Source organism: Mustela lutreola, chromosome 4 (genome assembly GCF_030435805.1).
Source record: "Mustela lutreola isolate mMusLut2 chromosome 4, mMusLut2.pri, whole genome shotgun sequence".
In the NCBI taxonomy this organism is placed as follows: domain Eukaryota; kingdom Metazoa; phylum Chordata; class Mammalia; order Carnivora; family Mustelidae; genus Mustela; species Mustela lutreola.
The window spans coordinates 43,194,620-43,218,151 of NC_081293.1; the positions used below are offsets into that span (position 1 = coordinate 43,194,620).

The 23,532-nt window shown below is 37.9% G+C and overlaps 1 protein-coding gene across 2 annotated transcripts in view; it reads left to right on the forward strand.

The window, feature by feature from the left end:
• Positions 1 to 23,532, forward strand: part of GRID1 (glutamate ionotropic receptor delta type subunit 1) — a 693,966-nt gene that overhangs the window by 573,099 nt on the left and 97,335 nt on the right. For both annotated transcript variants that reach the window (XM_059169718.1, XM_059169719.1), the window contains exons 9-12: positions 761 to 862; positions 2,303 to 2,500; positions 6,000 to 6,324; positions 7,541 to 7,679. In XM_059169718.1, coding sequence (XP_059025701.1) covers positions 761 to 862; positions 2,303 to 2,500; positions 6,000 to 6,324; positions 7,541 to 7,679 — 764 coding nt within the window. The remainder of the gene's footprint in view (positions 1 to 760; positions 863 to 2,302; positions 2,501 to 5,999; positions 6,325 to 7,540; positions 7,680 to 23,532) is intronic.

The following is a 23,532-nucleotide window of genomic DNA, read 5'->3' on the forward strand; positions in this document are numbered from 1 at the left end:
TTTTTTCTTTTTCCATTTCACCAATTAGTGATTGAGAATCATTGATCAGATAAGGAGTTCATCGTGGTTCCCCCCGGGCCCTGCAGAGATGCAGTGAGGGGAAGCAGTCTGGAGAATATGTGTGTCTCCTATTGTTCCTGAGCCAGCAGAGGGGCTCCATAACCAGCTTGGGGGGCCCTCTCAGAGATGCAACAGGCTCTGGGAGAGGCTCTGCAGGCCTGGGAGCTCTGCAGGCCTTACCTGCATATCAAGGAAAAATTATGAAATTTGCCCTACAGAGAAGACAGGTAGGGAGCTCTTAACCCTGCTTGCAGCAGGCATCAGGGTGTAAGACAAGCCACAGAAAGGCGCCTTTGTTACCTGCTTCCCTGCTGAGTCCCATCCTGCCCTGGTGGCAGCAATGGGTGAACCCAGGGGGCCATCTGGCCTGGGCAAGTCAAAGGAGTAATTACAGAAAGAAGACACTTTGTGGGAGACACGGTGGCATGACCTCAGTGGGCGGACATAATAAAATTAGAAATATTCATTCTAGAAACAAGTTCTTACCAATTGGTTTTATTTTAAAGATGTGGCAAGTCCTCAAGTTCCAGACAGGCTAATGGAGCAAGTGGAACTTTCTGCCACACCTTTATTCTTTTGAAGGTTTTAAGGGACTGCTGTCCTCCTAGCTGCCTGATTCAGGATCCCAGTTTGAGAAGCGAGTTTCTGAGGTGCACACAGGTGCCCGTTCTGTCCCTCACACTCCCTTTTTCCTCCACAGCTGGCGACGTGGGACTCAGAGAAGGGCCTGAATGGCAGCCTGCAAGAGAGGCCCATGGGCAGCCGCCTCCAAGGACTGACTCTCAAAGTGGTGACTGTCTTGGTAGGATCATGGGCATATTGGGGAGTTTACCATTCAGGCTTTCGAGCCAGAGGTTTCTGTTTGGCTTAATGCTGGGTTTGGAGAAAAGGGGATCTTGAGTCATTGCTCAAGTGTTCATAAGGCCTTTATGGCAAATAATTTTGCAAATAACAAAGGAAGAGTAATGTTGGAGATTCTGCCCCAGCGCCTTCCACCGGAGGTGACTGGGCTGCTCTAGAAGAGGATTACCGATCTGGAACCACGGCTAAGCTTCCAAGCAGGCACAACTCTACACGTTCCTGGGTATAACCAGTATCTTGACCTACTGCTGGTCCTTAGGAGAGCTTTGCTCATAGCCAGTGTCCCCAGACAGTTGCTTGGCAGAACACACCCCTCTGGTTCTCCTGATGGCCCCATGTGACACAAGCTTCATAACAAAGACCCTTTATTGCCATTTGTCTTCATAGTTGTCCTGGCATCATGGATTTTTACATCTTTAAGAGACCTTAGAATCATCTTCCTATCAATTTCTTCCTTCACCTTTCCAGGGCCTTAGGAGATATTTTCGATTTACCTCTTATTAACTGGTCAGACCTGGTTCAAATGTCCCCTCGGTCACATCAGGCATTGTCATCTCCTTGGCTCTAGAACCCTTTGGCCACAGTGTCCTGCATTCCCTGTGTGCACATCACGGAATAAGCATTATACCATACCCCCCCAGGCTCCCAGTTAAACTGAGATCTAGTCTCTGGGGCTGTTTGCCAAAAGTCCCCTTCTTGTTCAGTTTTATAGGATTGTGGTGGGGAAGGTTGAGGTGTTTTCCAGAGAACCACATGCCCTACAGGAGTACACAGGACACAGCACAAAATGTGTAAATATGGCTTTGGGCTTGGGAACTGCGAGGTTTAATTCTGTCCTGTCCTTTGACATACGGTGTGACCTTCTCCCATGAATCAGAATCCATTTTCTAGTACAATCTGATAGATGTAATACCGTCTTCTCTCAATCTAATGTTATAGAGCTTTTACTGTCGTTCTTTATACTGGATGAGAAGTAACCACATTTCTTATGTGGGTCCTGAGGAATTATGGTATTTCCTAAGGACAGAGTCCTGAATGTCACAAATAAAGGAATGAAAACAAATCATGTCATTCTGGCTATAGGGTTCTGAGCTGAGGCTGGGATAGCATCATACAAAACAGGTAAATCTCCATTCCTTCATCAATATGTTGATTGGAGGGATCTTCCTATCTGCTGTGCTCTGAGTGTCCATAAACTGCTTTTTTAAAAAAAAGGGCAGAGATGTTCAGACTCCAGGAGAAAATTGGGTAAATACATGCCCATGCTCTCAAACATTCTAGAGCTATGATTCATCACATTAGTCGCTCCAACAATCCCCTGGAAACATGTGTGTTAATAACCTGTTATTTAATTGAAGAACATCCATTCTGTTGTCCTCAGGAAGAGCCTTTCGTGATGGTGGCTGAGAACATCCTTGGACAGCCCAAGCGCTACAAAGGGTTCTCTATAGATGTCCTGGATGCACTGGCCAAGGCTCTGGGCTTCAAATATGAGATTTACCAGGCCCCCGATGGCAGGTATGGTCACCAGCTCCATAACACCTCCTGGAACGGGATGATCGGGGAGCTCATCAGCAAGGTAGGTCCCAAAAGCAGGGTCATGGGGAAGGGTACCCTAGTCTGCTTCTAGGGTGATATCTAAATTTGGCCCATTAGGCAGTTAGGACCGTGGAGCTAGCTAAGGAGATCACAGCTTACCACTCTTCACTCATCAGAGCTCTCTTTTCTTCAGCCCACCCCTCCCCATCATGCCCATTCCTATTCTCCAATTTTCTCATTCCCTGGCACTCTGTTTTCCTTCTGTGCCCACTGCTGCCATTCCTTTCAAGCCTGTCCACTGAGTCTGCTCTGTCATACACACTTCCTGTAACCCACCGACACGTTTAGGCTGAAACAGGAACTTGGTTCTCACAGGAGGTATGAGTGAGGGCTTATTCTTTTCTCCCTCATGGCCCACAGCAGGGGTGTGTATACACAAGTTCATATGTATGTGTGAGTGTGTGCATGTGTCTTCAATGTTGTGATACATTTCCCAGCTCCTTAGATTAATTTCAGATAATGACACTTCCTCTTTCCTTACAACCTGGGTTTTCATTGAGACCCATGCTCATGATATGAGGCCTGTTCACTGTGTTCCCATCCCCACCCCATCATCCCATGACCTCTGGGTTATTTCCTGGTAGTCATTTATGATGGTGGCATCTGTTCAAATCCTCCCTCTCTGCTGTTGCTGCTGCTACCAACTTTGACATTGCAGACATCTCTGGGGCCAACTGTTGGCTCCCAGTGTTTTGACTGCCTCGCTATCCAAGATCTTGGTTTGTGCTCCATGTCAGTGCCCGACCCCATGCATTTTGTCAGCATCTTATGCGTTACCATCACTGTCCACTCCATGACTATGACTTGTTGTCCTGAGTCTTTTGAACCTTTGCTCCCAGAACATAGGTCCTTTGCTTTATAAACCCGTAAACGCAGACACAATCTCCAGTTCCTCCTAAGCTTTAAAAAAAAAATTTCCTGCAGTACTAATTTATATAAAAAAATTCACCCATTTTGGAATATACTATTCAGTGACTTTTAGGAAATCTACTGAGTTATGCAACCATCATCATCATCTAGTTTTTGAATAAGTCCATCAACCCAGTGAGATCCCTCACACTTATTTACAGTGAAATCCCATTCCAACTCCAGCCCTAGGCAACCATTGATATATTTCCTATCTCCATAGATTTGCTTTTGTGAACATTTAATGTAGATGGAGTCCTACAATATGTGGTCTTTTGTGTCTGGCCCTTTCCACTTAGTACATGTATTTGAGGTTCATCTTTCTTTAAGATTTCTGTGACCTTGGGATACTGCATCCTTTCCAGCCTGGTGTGCCCTTGGTGTTCGACCAGATAATCCTGTTCCCTTCATCTTTTGTAATTCTCTTTGTTCTTAGTTTCTTATTGTACTGAAACTCTGACTTGATTATATTATCTACCCTCTGACTTTGACTTCCAAGTTGCTACATACAATTAGAGAAGAAAATCACAAATTTGCCTAGATGGATATATGAATAGTGTGTGGGCTTCAAACTCAGGTAGGCCTTCAGGACAGCCAAGTTCCTTAACTTGTTGGACCCCTTGGCTGTATCCCTTAGAGACTGTTTCAAAGTTTGTCTTTCTCTTCAAGCAATCCAAAAGTCTTCTCTCCTAAATTAAAACAAATTGCTCCTGTATTAGGCAAAGAAATGAAGATTTGTGGGCTTGATATAACTACTTCAACTACCTGTAAAATTCACATCTGCAGACACCTGCTCATACTCCAGGTTCAGAAGTGAAGTGTTTTTCCCTGTGTTACAGGTCACCACTCTTCCTGTGTCGTAAGTCAATCCCTTTGTCCTTCTTCTGGACCTGGCTTCATAAATTACTTTCCCTTCTTCCTATGTTGTAAAGCTATCTTGTTCCACTAGATCTCTTCTTAATCCTTACATATGCTCTGAATGACCCAAATCTTTAAAAAGAAATCTCCGGATCTTGAGTTTTTGAAAAGAGAGGCAACAACCAGAGATGCAAATGTGACAGTTCTACAGGAGAGCTTCACCATCATTACCTCCAGCATTTTTTCTTTATACTCTAGATATGTTGTTGGATTTCACATTTATTATCTTATTTTATTTATTTATTTTTTGGATTTTTCAGTTAACATCAATACATCTGCCCCTCTAGCCCACATATTAAATCTGATAAAAATTTTTTCTGATAAAATGTTTTTATGTTGGGGCGCCTGGGTGGCTCAGTGGGTTAAGCCGCTGCCTTCGGCTCAGGTCATGATCTCAGGGTCCTGGGATCGAGTCCCGCATCGGGCTCTCTGCTCAGCAGGGAGCCTGCTTCCTTCTCTCTCTCTCTCTGCCTGCCTCTCAGTGTATTTGTAATTTCTCTCTGTCAAATAAATAAATAAAATCTTTAAAAAAATGTTTTTATGTATGTTTTCCCAATTTATTTTTTTAAAGATTTTGTTTATTTGAGAGAGAGACACACGCACGATGTGAGGGAGGGAGAGAGAGAGTCTGAAGCAGACCCCTTGCTGAGCACAGAGGCCGACTTGGGGCTCTATCCCATGACTGCAAGATCATGATCTGAGCTAAAACCAAGAGTCAGCTGCTTAACCAACTGAGCCACCCAGGTGCCCCTAAAATAAACTTATTTTTGATGGTATCTCCTACTTAGAAGTCCAAGAGTCAAGATCAGGATAATCATTGCATATTTTGGTTCTCTTGTGGTTGAACGGGGGGAATGCTCGCCTATTATTGCCCACCATTATCCATCTAGTCTTAATTATCCTAACCTCCACCAGTCTTGGCTGCTTTAATCTCACAGTCTAGTTCCATCTTAATGGAGTCTTTGTCTATTTTTAAAATTAAGCCCATCTTGGAAAGCAAAAGTCTTATAAGGTACTTTTGGGGTCAAAGTAAGGCATGCCCAGAGAGTCCCCTCCCAACGCGGCTTTACTATATGAAGAATCAACCCGTATGTTTGAGAGGCCATGAATTAAGGGCCATGGAAGGTCAAGAAAAGTAGATAACTTTTTTTCTTGGAGGATATTGCTCTCTGGCATAGAGTTTACATATAAAATAACCAGGGACTGTGACATTAATGAGATTTCAAGTAGTTGTACAACTCACCATAAAACTTCCAAAGCGTCTCAGGAAAGGGAGACATCCATGTGGGTTAAAGAGAGTTTGGAAAGCCTTGATGGCAGTATAGAAGGATGCAGATAAGCCTAAAAGAAGATAGAAGGGACTTCTTGGTTGGGGCCAGGGATGGGGAAGAGGGAAATACTGGCAAGAGAAAGAAGAGAGTGAAAGTTTGTGAGGATAACAAGAAAGTAAAGGAAAACTACAATTCAAACAGACAATGTTGAATTTTTTTTTTTTTTTTTTTTTACAGTATTCAAGGTCAGTTGCAGGGTGTCACCTCTTGAATCCATTTCCTCTGGACAGAACAACCCAAAAAGTAGAGGGCAGCCCTTGCCCCAGGGTGGGCCCCAGCAGGAAGCTGAGGACTGCTGTCTAATGAGTTGGTTTTGCCTTTCAGAGGGCAGACCTGGCCATCTCCGCCATCACGATCACCCCGGAGAGGGAGAGCGTTGTGGACTTCAGCAAGCGGTACATGGACTATTCGGTGGGGATCCTAATCAAGAAGCCAGAGGAGAAAATAAGCATCTTCTCTCTTTTTGCTCCGTTTGATTTTGCCGTGTGGGCCTGCATTGCGGCCGCCATCCCTGTGGTGGGCGTGCTGATATTTGTGTTGAACCGGATCCAGGCCGTGAGGGCTCAGAGTGTTGCCCAGCCCCGACCGTCCGCTTCGGCCACCTTGCACAGTGCCATCTGGATTGTCTACGGAGCCTTTGTACAGCAAGGTACATTCCTGGTTTCCTGATGTTGCAGTCACATCTTCCCAGGGGCCTGGAGGAACGTGCCCATTGGCAGAGTTCTTAGATGCGTTTTGGCAAAGTCATTTTAAATACAATTTTATTTAATCTCTAGGACAGTACTAATATCAGTCTGTACCCGATTTCTCTGAGTAATATTAGGTAGAAATTAAATGAAGTGACAAGGAACTCAACTTCAAAGCCCGATTCTCCGCTTTAGATAAAATTAACTTTGGAGTTCTGCTTTGTACTTTTCTCCCCTCCCACATTAGGTTGATTGTTATGCACATGGGGTTGTCAGATGAAACTGAATCTTGCTTAAATTTGAAATCTTAATAGAAAAAAAAAGTCACAATTGTTTTGCAATCATCTAAGCAGTCCTCCATCCATCCTTGAGATACAGAGTCTCTTTTCTCCGTGAAGTCTGGAGAGCACTTGGTAAGTTAGAGGATCTTGCAGTTTTGACCCAAGCAACAAATTGCAAAGTTCCTAACGTGAGTGTTGGCCTTGTTTGCACCATGGCAAAACATGTATTGCCTGTTTGCAAGGTTATATAAGAAGAGTCAGTGAAATGCTTTCTTCTGCTACCACCTAAGGGACTGAGGAGAAATAATTGGCCTCCATGGGGCAGCTACTGACTGCAAGTCACAGGCAATGGTTTCTGAAAATCCTAGGAAAAAAGTCATCCAGTGAGGACTGAATATTAATAAAAGCGAGATCTCATTTCTGAGGTTTAAAAGAAAGCTAGGGAACCCTCCAGGTAGGAGGTAATTCTATATTTACAGAATTCCTGAGACTACTCTCTATGAACTTGAAACTGAAAAAGGATCTTACATCAGATTGCAGCCCTGGAAGTAGGCAACACAGGGAGATAGAATCTTCTAACTGGAAGATTTTGATATTCAGAACTCTACCCTTGGTGTTTTGACAAACATCACATCACTAAAAGGCCAATTGTGGATTTTTCGTATTTAGTGGTCTTCCATCCCTTTCAAAGACTGCTGGTCTTTGGAATCTTTCCCAGAATTGTCACCATCCCCGATAACTAGCCAGGAACTCACTTCCCTGCTCCCCACCCCAACTCCAGTGGTGTTTCCCTAAGCCAGGCGGCGGGGTGGAGGAGCTAGAGCATTTCTGGCAGGGGTGGGAGGATGCAGGGGAGAGCAGAAGCCCAGGACCAATCCATTTTGCTGGCCTCCTGTAGGTGGCGAATCCTCAGTGAACTCCATGGCCATGCGCATTGTGATGGGGAGCTGGTGGCTCTTCACCCTCATTGTGTGTTCCTCCTACACGGCGAATCTTGCGGCATTCCTCACAGTGTCCAGGATGGACAACCCCATAAGGTAAGATCCATTCCTCCTTCCAGGTGTGGGACCATTCAGCTCCGAAAAGCTGTAAAGGCGGAATGCAGCCTAGTGTCATGGAGGCAGACGGACTTAGATCCCAGATTTGCAGTTTGATTATCGTCCTCTTAAATGCATGAAGAGCACCACTCCTCTTGTAGTTTACTTCATACACAATTATATAAATGCATAAATGAATTAAATAATACTTCTCTGAACATTTAAATGCTGCTTATAAGACTAAGAAATCAAAACATTAAAAATTAACAAATTAAATTTCCTCAGGCATTTAAATGTTGATTACAAACTTATTTAATCAAAATTTTCTAAACATTAAATTATAATTAATTAAGACCACAAGTCTAAGGTATTTTTTCATATCTTCAGACACCTTAAAATTATTTTTAAAAACATGTCATTATCACAGTGATTAGAAAACTTATTTTACTTATATTCATTAAAGTATAAAATTACCGAAGCCAGGGAATAAAAACATTTCTTTGTTTTACCAAAGTGTTAAAAATATGGCATGAAAGAATTAGTTCAACATAGTGAAATAACTTGGGAATGCCTTTGTGTTTTGGAGCAGATTTCCACAAACTGTGTGAATTGCAAGAGAACTTGGACAAAGTGAAGGGGTATTGGAAATGTGGTTACTAAAGTGACAAAAGGCATAGATATAGTCTACATTTCCTCGGTACAATATTGGCTTCAATATCACCTCTCACTTGATCCCTAATTATAGTGTTATGTAATTTCTCCTTTATCATACTCACTATCATTACAGGGATGCTTTCTATCTACTGCCCTAACTGGTCATCCATACTTAACCAGCTTCTATGGCTCCCAACAGCCTATTTAAAAGAGTTCAGACTCTGGCCAAGATTCAATATTTAGTATGATGTTATCCAGTTTTATTTTTTAGTTGGCATTTTTATTGAGATAATTATAGATTCACATGTATTTGTAAGAAATAATGCAGTGAGATCTTATAATATCCTTTAACTGGTTTCTCCCAATGGTTACATTTTGCAAAACTATAGTATTTTATCACAACCAGGGTATCAACATTAATACAGTTGACTGATTCTATTCAGATTTCTTCTCTTGTACTTATTTCTCTGCGTGTGCGAGTGTGTGTGTGTGCGCGTGCACGCATTGGATTCTACACAGTCTTAACCCATGTGTAGGGATCGAGCTCTGCTCTAGGCTCATGTTCCGCACAGAGTCTGCTTGTCCCTCTCCCTCTGCTCCCCTCCCCCGCTCACTCATATTCTCTCTCTCTCTGTAAAATCAATAAGTAATAAATAAAAATCTTTAAAATGTCATTTTAAGTATGTTATATAGATGGAATTATAGCTCTTGGATTGCTGTTATCATTTAGCATCATTCTCTGGAGGTTCATCCAGGTTGGTGTGTGTCTCAGGCATTCATTGCTTTTTTCTGCTTAGTAGTATCCCATGTACCACAGCTTGTTTAAATGTTCACACACTGAAGGACATCCAGGTTGTTTCCCTTTTATGCAATTATGAATAAAGCCACAATGAATATTTGTGTGTAGGTTTTGGTGTGAACACAAGTTTTTGTTTGTTTGTGATACATATCCAAGAGTGCAATTGCTGGGTCGTGTGGTAATTGCATGTTTTATAAAAAAAATATGCTTTCTAAGAAAACTATCAAACTGTGTTCCAGACTGACTCTGCCATTTTGTATTACTGCTAGTGATGTGGGAATGATCCAGTTTCTTTGCATCCTTGCCAGCATTTGCTTTAGCATCATTTATTGAAAAGCAGTCCTTCCTTCACTGAGATGCTTTTGTAATTTGTCAAAAATCAGTTGGGTATATGTGGTCCATTTCTGAGTTTTCCATTCAGTTCTATTGATCTGTGTGCCTATCCCTTCATCAATACCACACTGTCTTGGTTACTATAGCTGCAGAGTAAACCTTAATATTGGGCAGAGTGATTACTCCCATTCTTTTTTCTTTTGTTCAGATTGTTTTAATTATTCTAAGGCCTGTATCTTTCCACATAAATTTTAGAATAAGCTTGTCTATGTTTAAAAAAAATAATTTTCCATTGTTTTGATAGGAATTACATTAATTACAGTTGAAATTGCATTAAACCAGTAGATCATAAATTGCTGAGACTACCATGAATGGGTATTGGCTTTTTCAACTGCTTTTTTTTTTTTACATTGCTTGACATGACCATATGATTTTTCCTCTTTAGCCTACTAATATAATAAGACTACACTGATTGATTTTCAAATGTTGTGTACCTTGAATGAATCTCACCTGATCATGACCTATGATTCTTTTAATATATTTTAGATTCTGTTTGCTGATATTCTGGTTGAGGATTTTTGCATCTAAATTTATGAGAGATATTCACTTGCACTTTTATTTATTGTGCTGTTTCTGTCTAGTTTTGGTTTCAGGGTAACTCTGGCTTCATAAAATGATTTAGGAAGTCTTTGCTCATTTTCTATTTTCTGAGAGAGATTATATAAAGTTGGTGTTAATTTATCTTCAAATGTTTGGTATAATTCTCCAGGGCAACCATCTAGGAGATTTCATATTCTTGGAGCTTTTAAATTAATAATTAAAATTTTCATAGCTATAGGGCAATTCATATTGTCTATTTCTTCTTCAAGTCTAGTTGGTTTATAGTGTTGTCATGTTTTCCATTAACTTGCTGATCTTCTGTTGTTGTTTATCAATTATTGAATGTGGGATATTAAAGTCTCCAGTCATTTTTTACAGAACTGCCCATTTCTCCCTTCAATTTTATCAATTTTGATTCATATATTTTGGGACCCTATTGTTAGGTATATATATGTTTCTAATTGTGTTTTATATTCTTATCAAATGACCCTTTTATCATTGTATAATGTCCTTCTTTTGTCTCATAAAAACTTTCATTAACGTTTACTTCAGCTAGTTAGTTCTCTTTTGGTTATTGTTTGCACAAAATATTTTTTATTCTTTAATTTTCAATCTGTTTGTCTTGGAATCTAAAGTGAGTCACTTTCTTACAACATATAGTTCAATTATGTATTTTAATTTGTTCTATCCACCTCTATTTTAATTGGAGCAATTAACCCATTTATATATAATGTAATTAGTGGTAAGGAAGAACTCACTTCTGCCATGTTGTTTGTTCTCTTTATATCATACCTATTTTGTTCCTCGTTTCCCCCATTATTGCTTTTCTTTTTAATATTAAGTAGATACATTCTGTATATCATTTTAATTCCCCTGTTGTTTGTTTTACTATATATGTTTTTAAGTTATATTTTTAGTGGTTGCCCTAGGCATGCCAATTAATATCTTAATTTATAACAATCTTATTAGCCAACTTTATTTTAATAGTATTAAAAAATGTTTCTCCTGTATCACTCTGTTCCACTCCACCTCTGCCCCCAACAACTCCTTTTTGAAGCTGTCTGATCCCTTACTTTTTTGGAAGTACTTAAAATTTTTTCTCCAATTTATTCAATGGATAATCTTCTATATTCAATTTTTAAATTGTTATTTTTTATTGTTTTTTTTTTTACTTATTGAATAAGCTTCCTTATTGTTTTAAAACAACTTTAGCTATTAGAATGTATTATTAAAGTGCATGTTTATAGTTTTTAACTTTAATTTTTAAATTGTGATAAAATATGCATAACAAATTTTATTTTAATCATATTTAAGTGTACAGTTTAATGTCATTAAGTACATTCACATTGTTTTTTTTTTTTTTTTTTTTTTAAAGATTTTATTTATTTATCAGAGAGAGAGGAGGAGAGAGCGAGCACAGGCAGACAGAATGGCAGGCAGAGGCAGAGGGAGAAGCAGGCTCCCTGCCGAGCAAGGAGCCCGATGCGGGACTCGATCCCAGGACACTGGGATCATGACTTGAGCCAAAGGCAGCTGCCTAACCAACTGAGCCACCCAGGCGTCCCAAGTACATTCACATTGTTCTGTAAACATTACCACCATCCATCTCTACAACACTTCATATTACAAAACTGAAAGTCTATATAATACTCTCCATTCCCCACTTCCCCACTTCCCCAGACTCTGGAAACCACCATCCTTTTTTCTGTCTCTATAAGTTTGACTACTCTAGGTACTTTATATAAGTGAAATAATACAGTTTTTGTCCTTTAATGACTGGCTTATTTCACTTAGCATGTCTTAAAGTTTCATCCATGTTGTAGCATCTGTCAGAATTTCCTTCTTTTTAAAGCTAAATAACATTCCATTGTATGTATATACCACATTTTGTTTATACATTCATCTGTGGAGAGACATTTGTGTTGCTTCCATCCTTTGGCCATAAACATGAGTGCAGATATATGTTCAAGTTCCTGCTTTCACTACTCTTGGAGCTTTTAAATTAATACTTGGGTAAATACTCAGAAGTGGAATTGTTGTATCATAAGGTAATTCTGTGTTTCATTAGGAACTACTTTATCATATTCTACAGAAGTTCCACCATTTCACATTCCCACCAACAACTCACAAGGATTCCAGTTCCTTTACATTCTCACTCAAACTTATTTTCTGTTTTGTTTTGTTTTTATAACTGTCCTAATGGGTATGATGTGGTATCTCATCTTGGTTTTGATTGGCATTTCCCTAATAATTAGTGATGTTGAGCATCTTTTCTTGTGTGTGTGTGTTTTTTTTTTTTTTTTTTTTGACAGAAATCACAAGTAGGCAGAGAGGCAGGCAGAGAGAGAGGGGGAAGCAAGCTCCCCACTGAGCAGAGAGCCCGATGCGGGGCTCGATCCCAGGACCCTGGGATCATGACCTGAGCCGAAGGCAGAGGCTTTAACCCACTGAGCCACCCAGGCACCCCTCTTTTCGTGTGTTTATGGCCACTTGCATATCTTCTTGGAGAAATGTCTATTTAAGTCTATTGCCCATTTTTAGTGGGTTGTTTTTGTTACTGAGTTATAGTTTTTTATGTATATTCCAGATATTAATCTCTCATCAGATATTGATTTGTAAATATCTTCTCCCACTTTATGGGTAGCCTTTTAATTCTGTTGTAGTATCCTTGGGTACAGAGAAGTTTTTAATTTTGATGAAATCCATATTATCTATTTTTTGTTGTCACCTTTACCTTTATTGCTATATCTAAGAAATTATTGCCAGATCCAATATCATAAAACCTTTCCCATATGTTTCCTTCTAGGAGTTTTATAGTTTTAGGTCTTACATTTAGGTCTTTGATCCATCTTGTTAATTTTTGTACATGGTGTAAGTTAAGGGTCCTGCTTCATTCTTTTGCCTGAGAATCCCGGATCATGACCTGAGCCAAAGGCAGATGTTTAACTGACTGAGCCACCCAGATGCCTGTTCTTTTGCATGAGGATACCCAGTTTTCCCAGCACCATTTGTTAAAAAGACTGCCGTCTCCTCACTGAATGGTTTCAACATCTTTGTTTGAAATCATTTGAACATATATGGGATAGTATACTGAGCTTTTTTTTTTTTTTTTTTTTTTTTTTTGTAAAAGCTATATGGAGTTAATTTTATTTTTAATTTTTTTTTTTTATAAACATATATTTTTATCCCCAGGGGTACAGGTCTGTGAATCACCAGGTTTACACACTTCACAGCACTCACCAAATCACATACCCTCCCCAATGTCCATAATCCCACCCCCTTCTCCCAAACCCCCTCCCCCCGGCAACCCTCAGTTTGTTTCGTGAGATTAAGAGTCACTTATGGTTTGTCTCCCTCCCAATCCCATCTTGTTTCATTTATTCTTCTTTTTATTCTATTCCATTGGTCTATGTGTCTGTCTTCATATCAGTACCACACAATTTTGAGTACTATAGCTTTATAGTACATTTTGAATTCAGGAAATTTGAGATCACCAACTTTATACTTTTTCAAAAATTGTTTTGGCTATTTGGGGTTCCTTGAGGGGGAATTTTATTATTTTTTTAATTTCTATTTATTTTTTAAATTTCTTTTTTTTTTTTTTTTAAGATTTTATTTATTTATTTGACACAGAGAGATCACAAGTAGGCAGAGAGGCAGGCACAGAGAGAGAGAGAGAGAGGGAAGCAGGCTCCCTGCTGAGCAGAGAGCCCGACGCGGGACTCGATCCCAGGACCCTGAGATCATGACCTGAGCCGAAGGCAGTGGCTTAACCCACTGAGCCACCCAGGCGCCCCTATTTTTTAAATTTCTTTTCATTGATCCAGAATTCATTATTTATGTACCACACCCAGTAGGGGAAATTTTAGAATAGATTTTTCTATTTCTGCTTGAAACATAATTGGGATTTTGGTAGAGATTGCATTGAATTTGTAGATTTCTTTAGGTAGTATTGACATCTTAAGAATATGAAGTCTTTCAATCCATGAACATAGGAACATAAGATGCCTTTCCATTTATTTGTGTGTTTAATTTCCTTCAGAAACATTTTTTAGTTTTCAGTATACATGTCTTTGCCTTTTTTTTTTTTTTTGTCTTTTTAGTCAAGTTTATTCTTAGGTATTTTATTGTTTTTGATATTATTATAATTAGAATTGGTTTTGTATTTCCCTTCCAGATTGTTCATTATTATCGTATAGAAATGCGACTGATCTTAGTGCATTGATTTTTTTTTTTTTAATCCTACAACTTTGCTGATTTATTTGTTAGTTCTCATTGTTTTGTGTGTCCAGTTTTAAGGTTTTTTACATATCAGGTCATAATGTTTGACAGCAGATATACATCTACTTCTTTCTTTCCAATTTGAAAATATTTTATTTCTTTTTCTTGCCTAATTGTCTATGACTTCCAGACGATGTTGAATGGAAGTGGTAAAAGTGGATGTTCTTGTCTTGTTCCTGACATTGGAGGAAAAGCTTTGAGTAAGATGTTAGCTTTGAGTTTCTCATATCTGGCCTTTATTATATCAACATAGTTTCCTTTCCTTCCTAGTCCATTGAGTTTTTATCATGAAAGGGTATTGCATTTTATCAAATGCTTTTCCTGCCCTGAGATGATGATGTGGGGTTTTTTTGCCCTTCATTTGGGTAACATAGTATTTTATACTAACGGATCTTTGTATGCTGAGCCGTTCTTGTGTTTCAAGAATGAATACTGGTTGGTCCTGGTGTGTAATTTTTAAAAAATATGCAGTTGAATTCAGTTTCCTAGTATTTTGTTGAAGATTCTTGCATCCACATTACTCAGGAATATTGGTCTGCAGTTTTCTTTTCCTGTAGTATATTTTTGGGGTTTTGGTGTCAGGGTAATGCTGGCCTCATAGAATGAGTTAAGAAGTGTTCCAAACGAGACACTTGTATTCAGTCAATGTATTCCTATGCTTTAATGTTTTTGTTTTTCCTTAATTCTTAAATAAACATTTATTCTGAAAAACTCCAAAAAAAAAAAAAAAAAAAAGAAGTGTTCCATCCTCTTAAATTTTGGGATAAGAATTTGAGGAAGATTGCAATTCATCCTTCTTTAAATGTAGATTGTATGTTTCTAGGAATTCGTTCATTTCATTAAGGTTTCCAATATATTGGCAGACAATTGACAGGTAGTATAATATAAAAATATTTAATCTTCTTTCATGTCTACTTATGCATTCTAAATTGTTTTTATGATGTTCAGCGTTCTATTACTATTATTACTGTGACTCCCCACCACCCCCACAACTGGAAGTTAAGCATCCTCTTTTAACCTTTAGGCTTAAAAATACAGGCGTTAGGCTTAAAAATATAGGCATTGCTGTTTCTCTTTCAGAATCAAGCATGAAGTCATATATTTTTATTTCTTCCTATATAAGATGATACTGGAATATCTTTTTGTCCTCCCCTCCTTCCACCTACTCAATCATGTTTTGGTATTATAATCTGAAATTTCAGGCCCAGTTTACTATTGTTATTCCTTTCCTTCTCCTCCTTCTAATATTTAATGGTTTCTCTAATATATATATATATATATTTGGCATTTTCATTCTTCTGTTTTATCGCATCTACATTTATAGTCATTACTTGTATTGAAGTCTATGTTCCAGGGATTTCAGTGATTGTTGAAAGTGTCTCTATTCTGTGATTTAGCAATTGTTCATATTTTTATTTTGATGAATTTTTGTTTAGCTAGAGTGGTTATTTGAGCAACAGACCTAGCAGGGGTGGTATATTTTGTGAGATAATATATCTGAGAATCTTTTTTTGTTGCATTTATTCATGAATTAAAACTGATCTGGATATAATATTCTTGTGTTATAACTTTCCCCCTTAATATTGTATAGAATTTGCTCTATTGAGTAAATTCTATAGAATTTGCCCCATTGTTCTTCCTGTATGTAACGCTACAGAGAAGCATGAGAATACCTCATTCACCTCCTTCTTCTCCCCTCCTCTTTCCTTTCCTATCTTTTCTTCTCACTCTTTCCTCTATTCTTTCCTTTTTTTCTCCATCTCCTTTTTCTCCCTCCTCTTCTCCTATCTCCTTCTCCTATCTCCTTCCCTTTCTTTTGTCTTGTTCCTCCTCTTCTTTTCATGCCCTTCTTCTTGCTTTTTTCTTCCTCCCTCTATTTTAATCCTTCTCTTCCTTCTTCTCCATCTCCTCCTTCTTCATGTCACTTCTTTTTTTCCTTTCTCCTCCTCCTCCTCCTCCTCCATTCTTCATTCTCCCTCTCCTCTTCCCCACTGTTCCCCCTTCTTCCTTCCTTTTCCTGTTTTCCTCCTGCGATTTCCCACTTTTTCCTTATCTCCCTGCTCATCTTATTCCTTCTCCCATTCTCTCTGCTTCTGATCCCTTTTCTTCTTTCTTCCCTCCTTTTTCTTTTCTTCCTCCTTTACTTCTCCTTTCTTATGCTTTCTTCTTTGTAATTAACCTTAATATCTTTGAATTTTAAAACTTCCGTCAATATTTAATGAGTTGACCTACATCTCATTAATTATGATTAGAATCCTGAGTTCTTTTTACATGCAAAAACAACCTGATAACCTTAGCTCAATAATTTTGTCATCTATTAAATCTTTCCTTATCTATTACATCTTTTGCATTTATCTTTGTCTTGTTTCCAGGAATGTTAACTTTACTTTTTTTCTTTTTTTAAGATTTTATGTATAAGGAATGTTATATGTTGATTCTATGAGTCCTCCATGTCTGTTATACTCTCTTTGATCATTTTCCATTCATAACCCTTTTAATTTTTATTTTGAGAGTATTTTAGTTTGTCTTTCAAATTTCTGCTTAGACTTTCTTCAGTGTTCGTATATTTTTTAACAATGTTAATGAATACATAAATCCTTCTTGTGTATTTGTATTTCTCCTTAGTTTTTCTTCCCTGCCACTCCATTAATACCTCTTTCATGTCTCAACCACTCATTATGGAATTAATTCTTAATTTTTTGTACTATGTGCCAATAGAAAAACAAATATTTTTAAAACTTCATTTCCTTTAGCATATACTTTTCAAACAATTTGTTTTTAGTGTCTTTGATGCAATATAATATATTTACACGTTATTTCTTTCATGCTAAATCCTTTTCTTGTTCTTCCATGTTTAGTTTGCTCTACCTTGATGTTTTGATGTTTAGTTTGCTCTACCTTGATTCTGGAGAACTCTTTCTGTAAACAGGTAGGTATAGACTCTCTGAGTCTCCTAATAGTTCACCTGGCTGCAGGTAGAATCATCCTCTCAGATCTTTTTTTTTTTTTTTTTTTTTTTTTTTAAAGATTTTATTTATTTGTCAGAGAGAGCGAGCGAGAGCGAGCACAGGCAGACAGAGTGGAAGGCAGAGTCAGACGGAGGAGCAGGCTCCCTGCGGAGCAAGGAGCCCGATATGGGACTCGATCCCAGGACGCTGGGATCATGACCTGAGCCGAAGGCAGCTGCTTAACCAACTGAGCCACCCAGGCGTCCCCATCCTCTCAGATCTTAACCTGGTCTTCTGAGTTTAGCTGGAGACTGCGATGTAAATTCCCATTACAAGCCCTGTGCCTTAATGGAAAACTTCTTTTTTAGAGGTTTGCCCTGATAAAGTTTCTGGTTCTAGAATCTTGATTCATGCAGCCCCTACAACAGTAAGAAAGGCCACTGTATTTTTTAACCTTTTTTTCTGGCAGTGCTCTTCTTTCTGTCAGAGACAAATGCCAGTGAGCTGGCGTTTCTGAATACTGTATTCTACAGAGACCAGAGTAATTCAAGGGGCTTCCATTATTAATAGCTTGAACTGCTCTGTCTATGTAGATATAAAAGAAAATCCACTGAGATGATGCACTTTCAATACAAGATGAATTTGAGTCTTGCTGTGTCTCACTAATTTGCTTCCCCACAATATGTGATCAGTGGGTGGCATCCTTTCTTAGGTTCATGATATGTGATCCCCTGTAGTTTACAAAATTACATGGTCATTTCAGTAGGTATCCAGAAGGCTTAAAGATGGATATCTGTTCTCTCTTTACTGATGAATCTTTCTTATTAATCTAAATGGTCTTCAGCCTGTACATTTCAAACTAATATAAAACCATTCAATAATGATTATAATATGCCTTATCAATGTTCATATTCACTGTCCATGTAAGTGCCCTAGCCTTTAAAACCTATGAATCCCTTTAAAGGCATAGAGAAAGTTGGTATCCAAGAGAAGCTGAATTTTTTAGAGAACAGACATATACTTAAAAATTGCCTTAAGCAATTTTTAGCTTTTTTGTTTGGAGTAGGTATGAGGTCCATTCGGGGAAGGGGACATATCTTTTTTTTTTTTTTTTTTAAAGATTTTATTTATTTATTTGACAGAGAGAGAAATCACAAGTAGATGGAGAGGCAGGCAGAGAGAGAGAGAGGGAAGCAGGCTCCCTGCTGAGCAGAGAGCCCGATGCGGGCCTCGATCCCAGGACCCTGAGATCATGACCTGAGCCGAAGGCAGCGGCTTAACCCACTGAGCCACCCAGGCGCCCGGGGACATATCTTATAATTACTTTTTATCTCCATTACAATTACAAAAATCTTTACCTGTTATCATGATGAAAACAGAGTCATTTGGGAAAAGGTAGTACTGGCAGGTGCTTTGGCACTATGAGCATCAATGCCCTATATTTAGGAAATGCTTTGGTTAAAACTTCTAGGTGAGTAGAATTCAGGGGGTTCACATTTAGAAAGATTGGATTTGGCCTAGAGGCTCATGTTGGCAGGCAGAAGCACAGTGGCATGACTAAGAGATATAACAGAGTGCAATTGTTATGAGCATTGACATTGAACCTTGATTGCTAAGCTTCAAATCCTTTCTCACTCTTACTAACTCTGTGATCTTGGGCAATTTACCTAATCTCTGTGTACTGCACTTTTCCCATCTATATGTAGGAGTAAGAATAGCATTTATCTCATAGGACTATTGAGGGAGATTAACAAACATATATTTGGAACATTTATCTGGTGTGTAGAAAGGACCATATAAATGTAGATATAATTGTTGTTGACAAGGACCTTGGTAGTCAAAGTAATAGCTCTGAGATTTGGAGTCCTGGACTGAGGAAAAGCAGCATAACTGACAGATGTGGGCAAGAAGATGCTAGTCTAGGAAACAGACAACTCTGTTTTGGGAATGTCACCAGCTGGCTCGATGACATTAGTCACTTGTCCTTTCTCATTCCTTGTTTCTCTATCTGTAAAATGGCGAGGTTGTTGTAAATGGCCTCATGATATTTAAGATGTTTGTTCATCTTTCCATTGAATTTGGAAACATCAAATTTGTAAACTAAGATGAGAAAATGCTTCCTACAGAAAAATTCTTGTGCTAAGCTTGGGAAAGACACACAATCCATAAGAGCTTTGTCTTGTGTCCACACATTTATACAATTTCAGAAGGGAAAATAAAAAGATTGAACACCCCAGCAATCTAATTTATCCCAAGGTGATTATCCCTCTAATCTTCTTGACATAAAAAATGACCTTTATTCACACAAACTTGCTGTAAGCTTTTTATTATAAATATCTTTATTATTATTTACAGTCTTATGATAAACTGAAGATTCGATGACCTTGGGTGTGCGATGACTTCTTAGGGACAACATCAAAAGCACAATCGATCAAAGAAAAATTGATAACAGTTGGTCTTTACTAAAATTTAAAACTTCTGTGACAAAGATATTGGTAAGAGAATGAGAAGACAAGCTAGAGATTGGGAGAAAATCTTGGCAAAATACATATAAAATAAAAGATTTGTATCTAAAATCTATAAAGAACTCTTAAAATTAAACAATAATAGAACAAATAGAGAGGGCATGGATTGCATGGAGCACTGGGTGTGGTACAAAAACAATGAATACTTTTATGCTGAAAATAAATAAAAAATAAATTTTTAAAAAGTGAAAAAAAATAATAGAACAAATAACCCATTTAAAAACAGGCAAAAGATCTGAACAGCATCTTACCCAGATTTTCGTATGACAAATAGCCATATGAAAAGATGCCTAATGTCATATATCATTAGGGAACTGAAAAAATAAAATAGCAATGAGATACCACGACTTTAGGATGGCCACAGTGCAAAATTCTGACAGCACCCAATGCTGGTGAGGATGTGAAGCAAAAAGAACTCTCTTTGCTCATAGGAATGGAAAATGGCCACTTTGGAAGAAAGTTTGACAGTTTCTTATAAAACTGAACCTACCTTTAGCATATGATCCAGCAGTCACACTCTGGTATTTACCCAAAGGAATTGAAGTCACATATCTACACAAAAGCTTGCACATGAATTTTTATGACAGTTTTACTTGTAATTACCAAAATGTGGAAGCCAGAAGTGAATAGATAAACTCATGTATATCCACACAATGAAATATTTTTCAATACTAAAATGAGCTATCAAGTTATGGGAAGACACAGAGGAACTTTAAATGCATACTAATTATAAATTATGTATACCTATAATATTAATTTGTGGTATTATTTATATGTAATTATACATAAATATTACATTTATTTGTAGATTGATAAATTATTAAGTATATTTTTTTAAATATAGAGAAAGAGAAAGATATATATGGGTTTTACTAAGACCTATCTTACATTTAAGATATATTTGTGGATAAAATGAGAAGTATATTATATATATTTGTGGATAAAATATGAAGGGCCAGGCTAGTTGTCAATTAGGCTAAATGAAGCCAACTTACCAGTTTTTCTTTTATTGATCATGTTTTTGGTGTTGTATCTAAGAAGTCATGGTCAAACTCAATGTGGATCAAGCTGTTTGCAAAGTGAACTTAAAGGTTGTTTACATATGGATTATTGTTAATTTGGATATGAAGCTGACATTTTTAAAATTAATATATGGTTAAAGACATTGAACAGGAATCATAAACAGTTGGATATGCAAGTTTACCTCACAAGCTGTTTGTTTGTTTTTAATATGTCAGCCTAATGGTTTTTAAAATTTAATTTAATTTTTTCAGTGTTCCAAGGTTCATTGTTTAAGCACCACACCTAGTGCTCCATGTAATATGTGCCCTCTTCAATACCTACCACCAGGCTCAACCAAACCCCCTCCCCTCTAAAACCCTCAGTTTGTTTCTCAGAGTCCACAGTCTCTCATCGTTTATCTCCCTCTCCAGTTTCCCCCAACTCACTTCTCCTCTCTAACTCCCAATGTCCTCTGTGTTATTCCTTATGTTCCACAAGTAATTGAAACCATATGATAATTGACACTGTCTGCTTGACTTATTTCACTCAGCAGATTATTCTGAGGATAAAGTTTTAAATATTAAATTTGAATGACGTTGGTGGTGCTAGCACTCCTCTGGTTCCCTCTGGTCCCACCATCCTGTTGTGTTTTTGTTTTTTACACATGCTGTTTTCTCAGTCTCATATACCCACCTTCCACCATCAAGTTACTCAAGTTGGTCACCTGTGACAGAGATCTGAATGACTTTTTGCCAGTTAGCAAGTCCTATATACATTCCTGCTATTCAAACCATGTCCCACAGACTGGGTCTCATCTCAGATCTCCTGATTCAAGATTGGTATCTAAGTCTCCAAGTGATTTCTATTTACATTAAAGTTCAGAAAGCATTGCCTTTAATTAGAAAAAAATGATCTGTAAAATTCTAATAGGGTGAAGGGATTGGCTGCATCTAACAAATGCATTTTGACAAAGCTACAGATCAGTTCCTGCCTTGGGGGCACCACAAACTGGGAAAGGATGGGGGTGTACATTAATGGTACTCATAAAAAAGAATGTGGGACTTCTTCTGCCTGTCATGATGGAGTAGCAGGTATCTGACTAAACTTTCCAACATCAACAACAATAAAACCTGAGGAAAAAAATGCTGTCTGTAAGCATTTTAAACTTAAATGCACAGGTAGATTAAAAGGGAAGGGAAAAGATAGACCATGCAAACAGTAAGCAAAAGAAAGTAGGTGAGGATATCTCAGTATTCAAGTAGACCTCATAGTTGACCCTTGACCAACGTGGTGTTGGGGGTGTTGACCACTGCACAGCCAAATATTTGCATGTAGCTCTTTTTAAAAATTTTTGTTTATTTTTTAGAATTTCTTTTCAATCTTCCAGAATTTATTGTTTATTGACCACATCCAGTGCTCCATGGAATATGTGCCCTCCATAATACATACCACCAGGCTCACCATATAACTTTTGACTCTCTAAAAACTTAACTACTAATGGCCTACCATTGACCAGAAGCCTTACTGATAACATAGTCAGTTAACACATATTTGTGTATGTTATGCATATTATATGTCATATTACTACAATAAAGTAAACTAGAGAAAAGAAAGTATTATTAAGAAAATCATAAGGAAGAGAAAATACATTTACAGTACTATACTGTATTTATAAAAAAAATCCACAGATAAGTGGACCTATGCAGTTCAAACCTATGTTGTGTAAGGGTTAACTGTATACCATACAGTATTATAAGGAATAAAGAGGGATAGTATATGATGATAAAGAGAGCACTTGTATCAGGAAAACAATTCTAAATATGTCTGCACCTAATAAGGAAGCATCAAAAAAGGTTGATATCCAGGATCTATAATGAACTCCTCAAACTCAACACACACAAAACAGACAATCATATCAAAAAATGGGCAGAATAAACCTAACCAAAGAGACACAGAATCTATACTCAGAAAACTATAAAGTACTCATGAAAGAAATTGAGGAAGACACAAAGAAATGGAAAAATGTTCCATGCTCCTGGATTGGAAGAATAAATATTGTGAAAATGTCTATGCTACCTAAAGCAATCTACACATTTAATGCAATTCCTATCAAAGTACCATCCATCTTTTTCAAAGAAATGGAACAAATAATGCTAAAATTTATATGGAACCAGAAAAGACCTCAAATAGCCAAAGGGATATTGAAAAAGAAAGCCAACGTTGGTGGCATCACAATTCCGGACTTCAGGCTCTATTACAAAGCTGTCATCATCAAGACAGCATGGTACTGGCACAAAAACAGACACATAGATCAATGGAACAGAATAGAGAGCCCAGAAATAGACCCTCAAATCTATGGTCAACTAATCTTCGACAAAGCAGGAAAGAATGTCCAATGGAAAAAAGACAGCCTTTTCAATAAATGGTGCTGGGAAAATTGGACAGCCACATGCAGAAAAATGAAATTGGACCATTCCCTTACACCACACACAAAAATAGACTCAAAATGGATGAAGGACCTCAATGTACGAAAGGAATCCATCAAAATCCTTGAGGAGAACACGGGCAGCAACCTCTTCGACCTCTGCCGCAGCAACATCTTCCTAGGAACAACGCAAAAGGCAAGGGAAGCAAGGGAAAAAATGAACTACTGGGATTTCATCAAGATCAAAAGCTTTTGCACAGCAAAGGAAACAGTTAACAAAATCAAA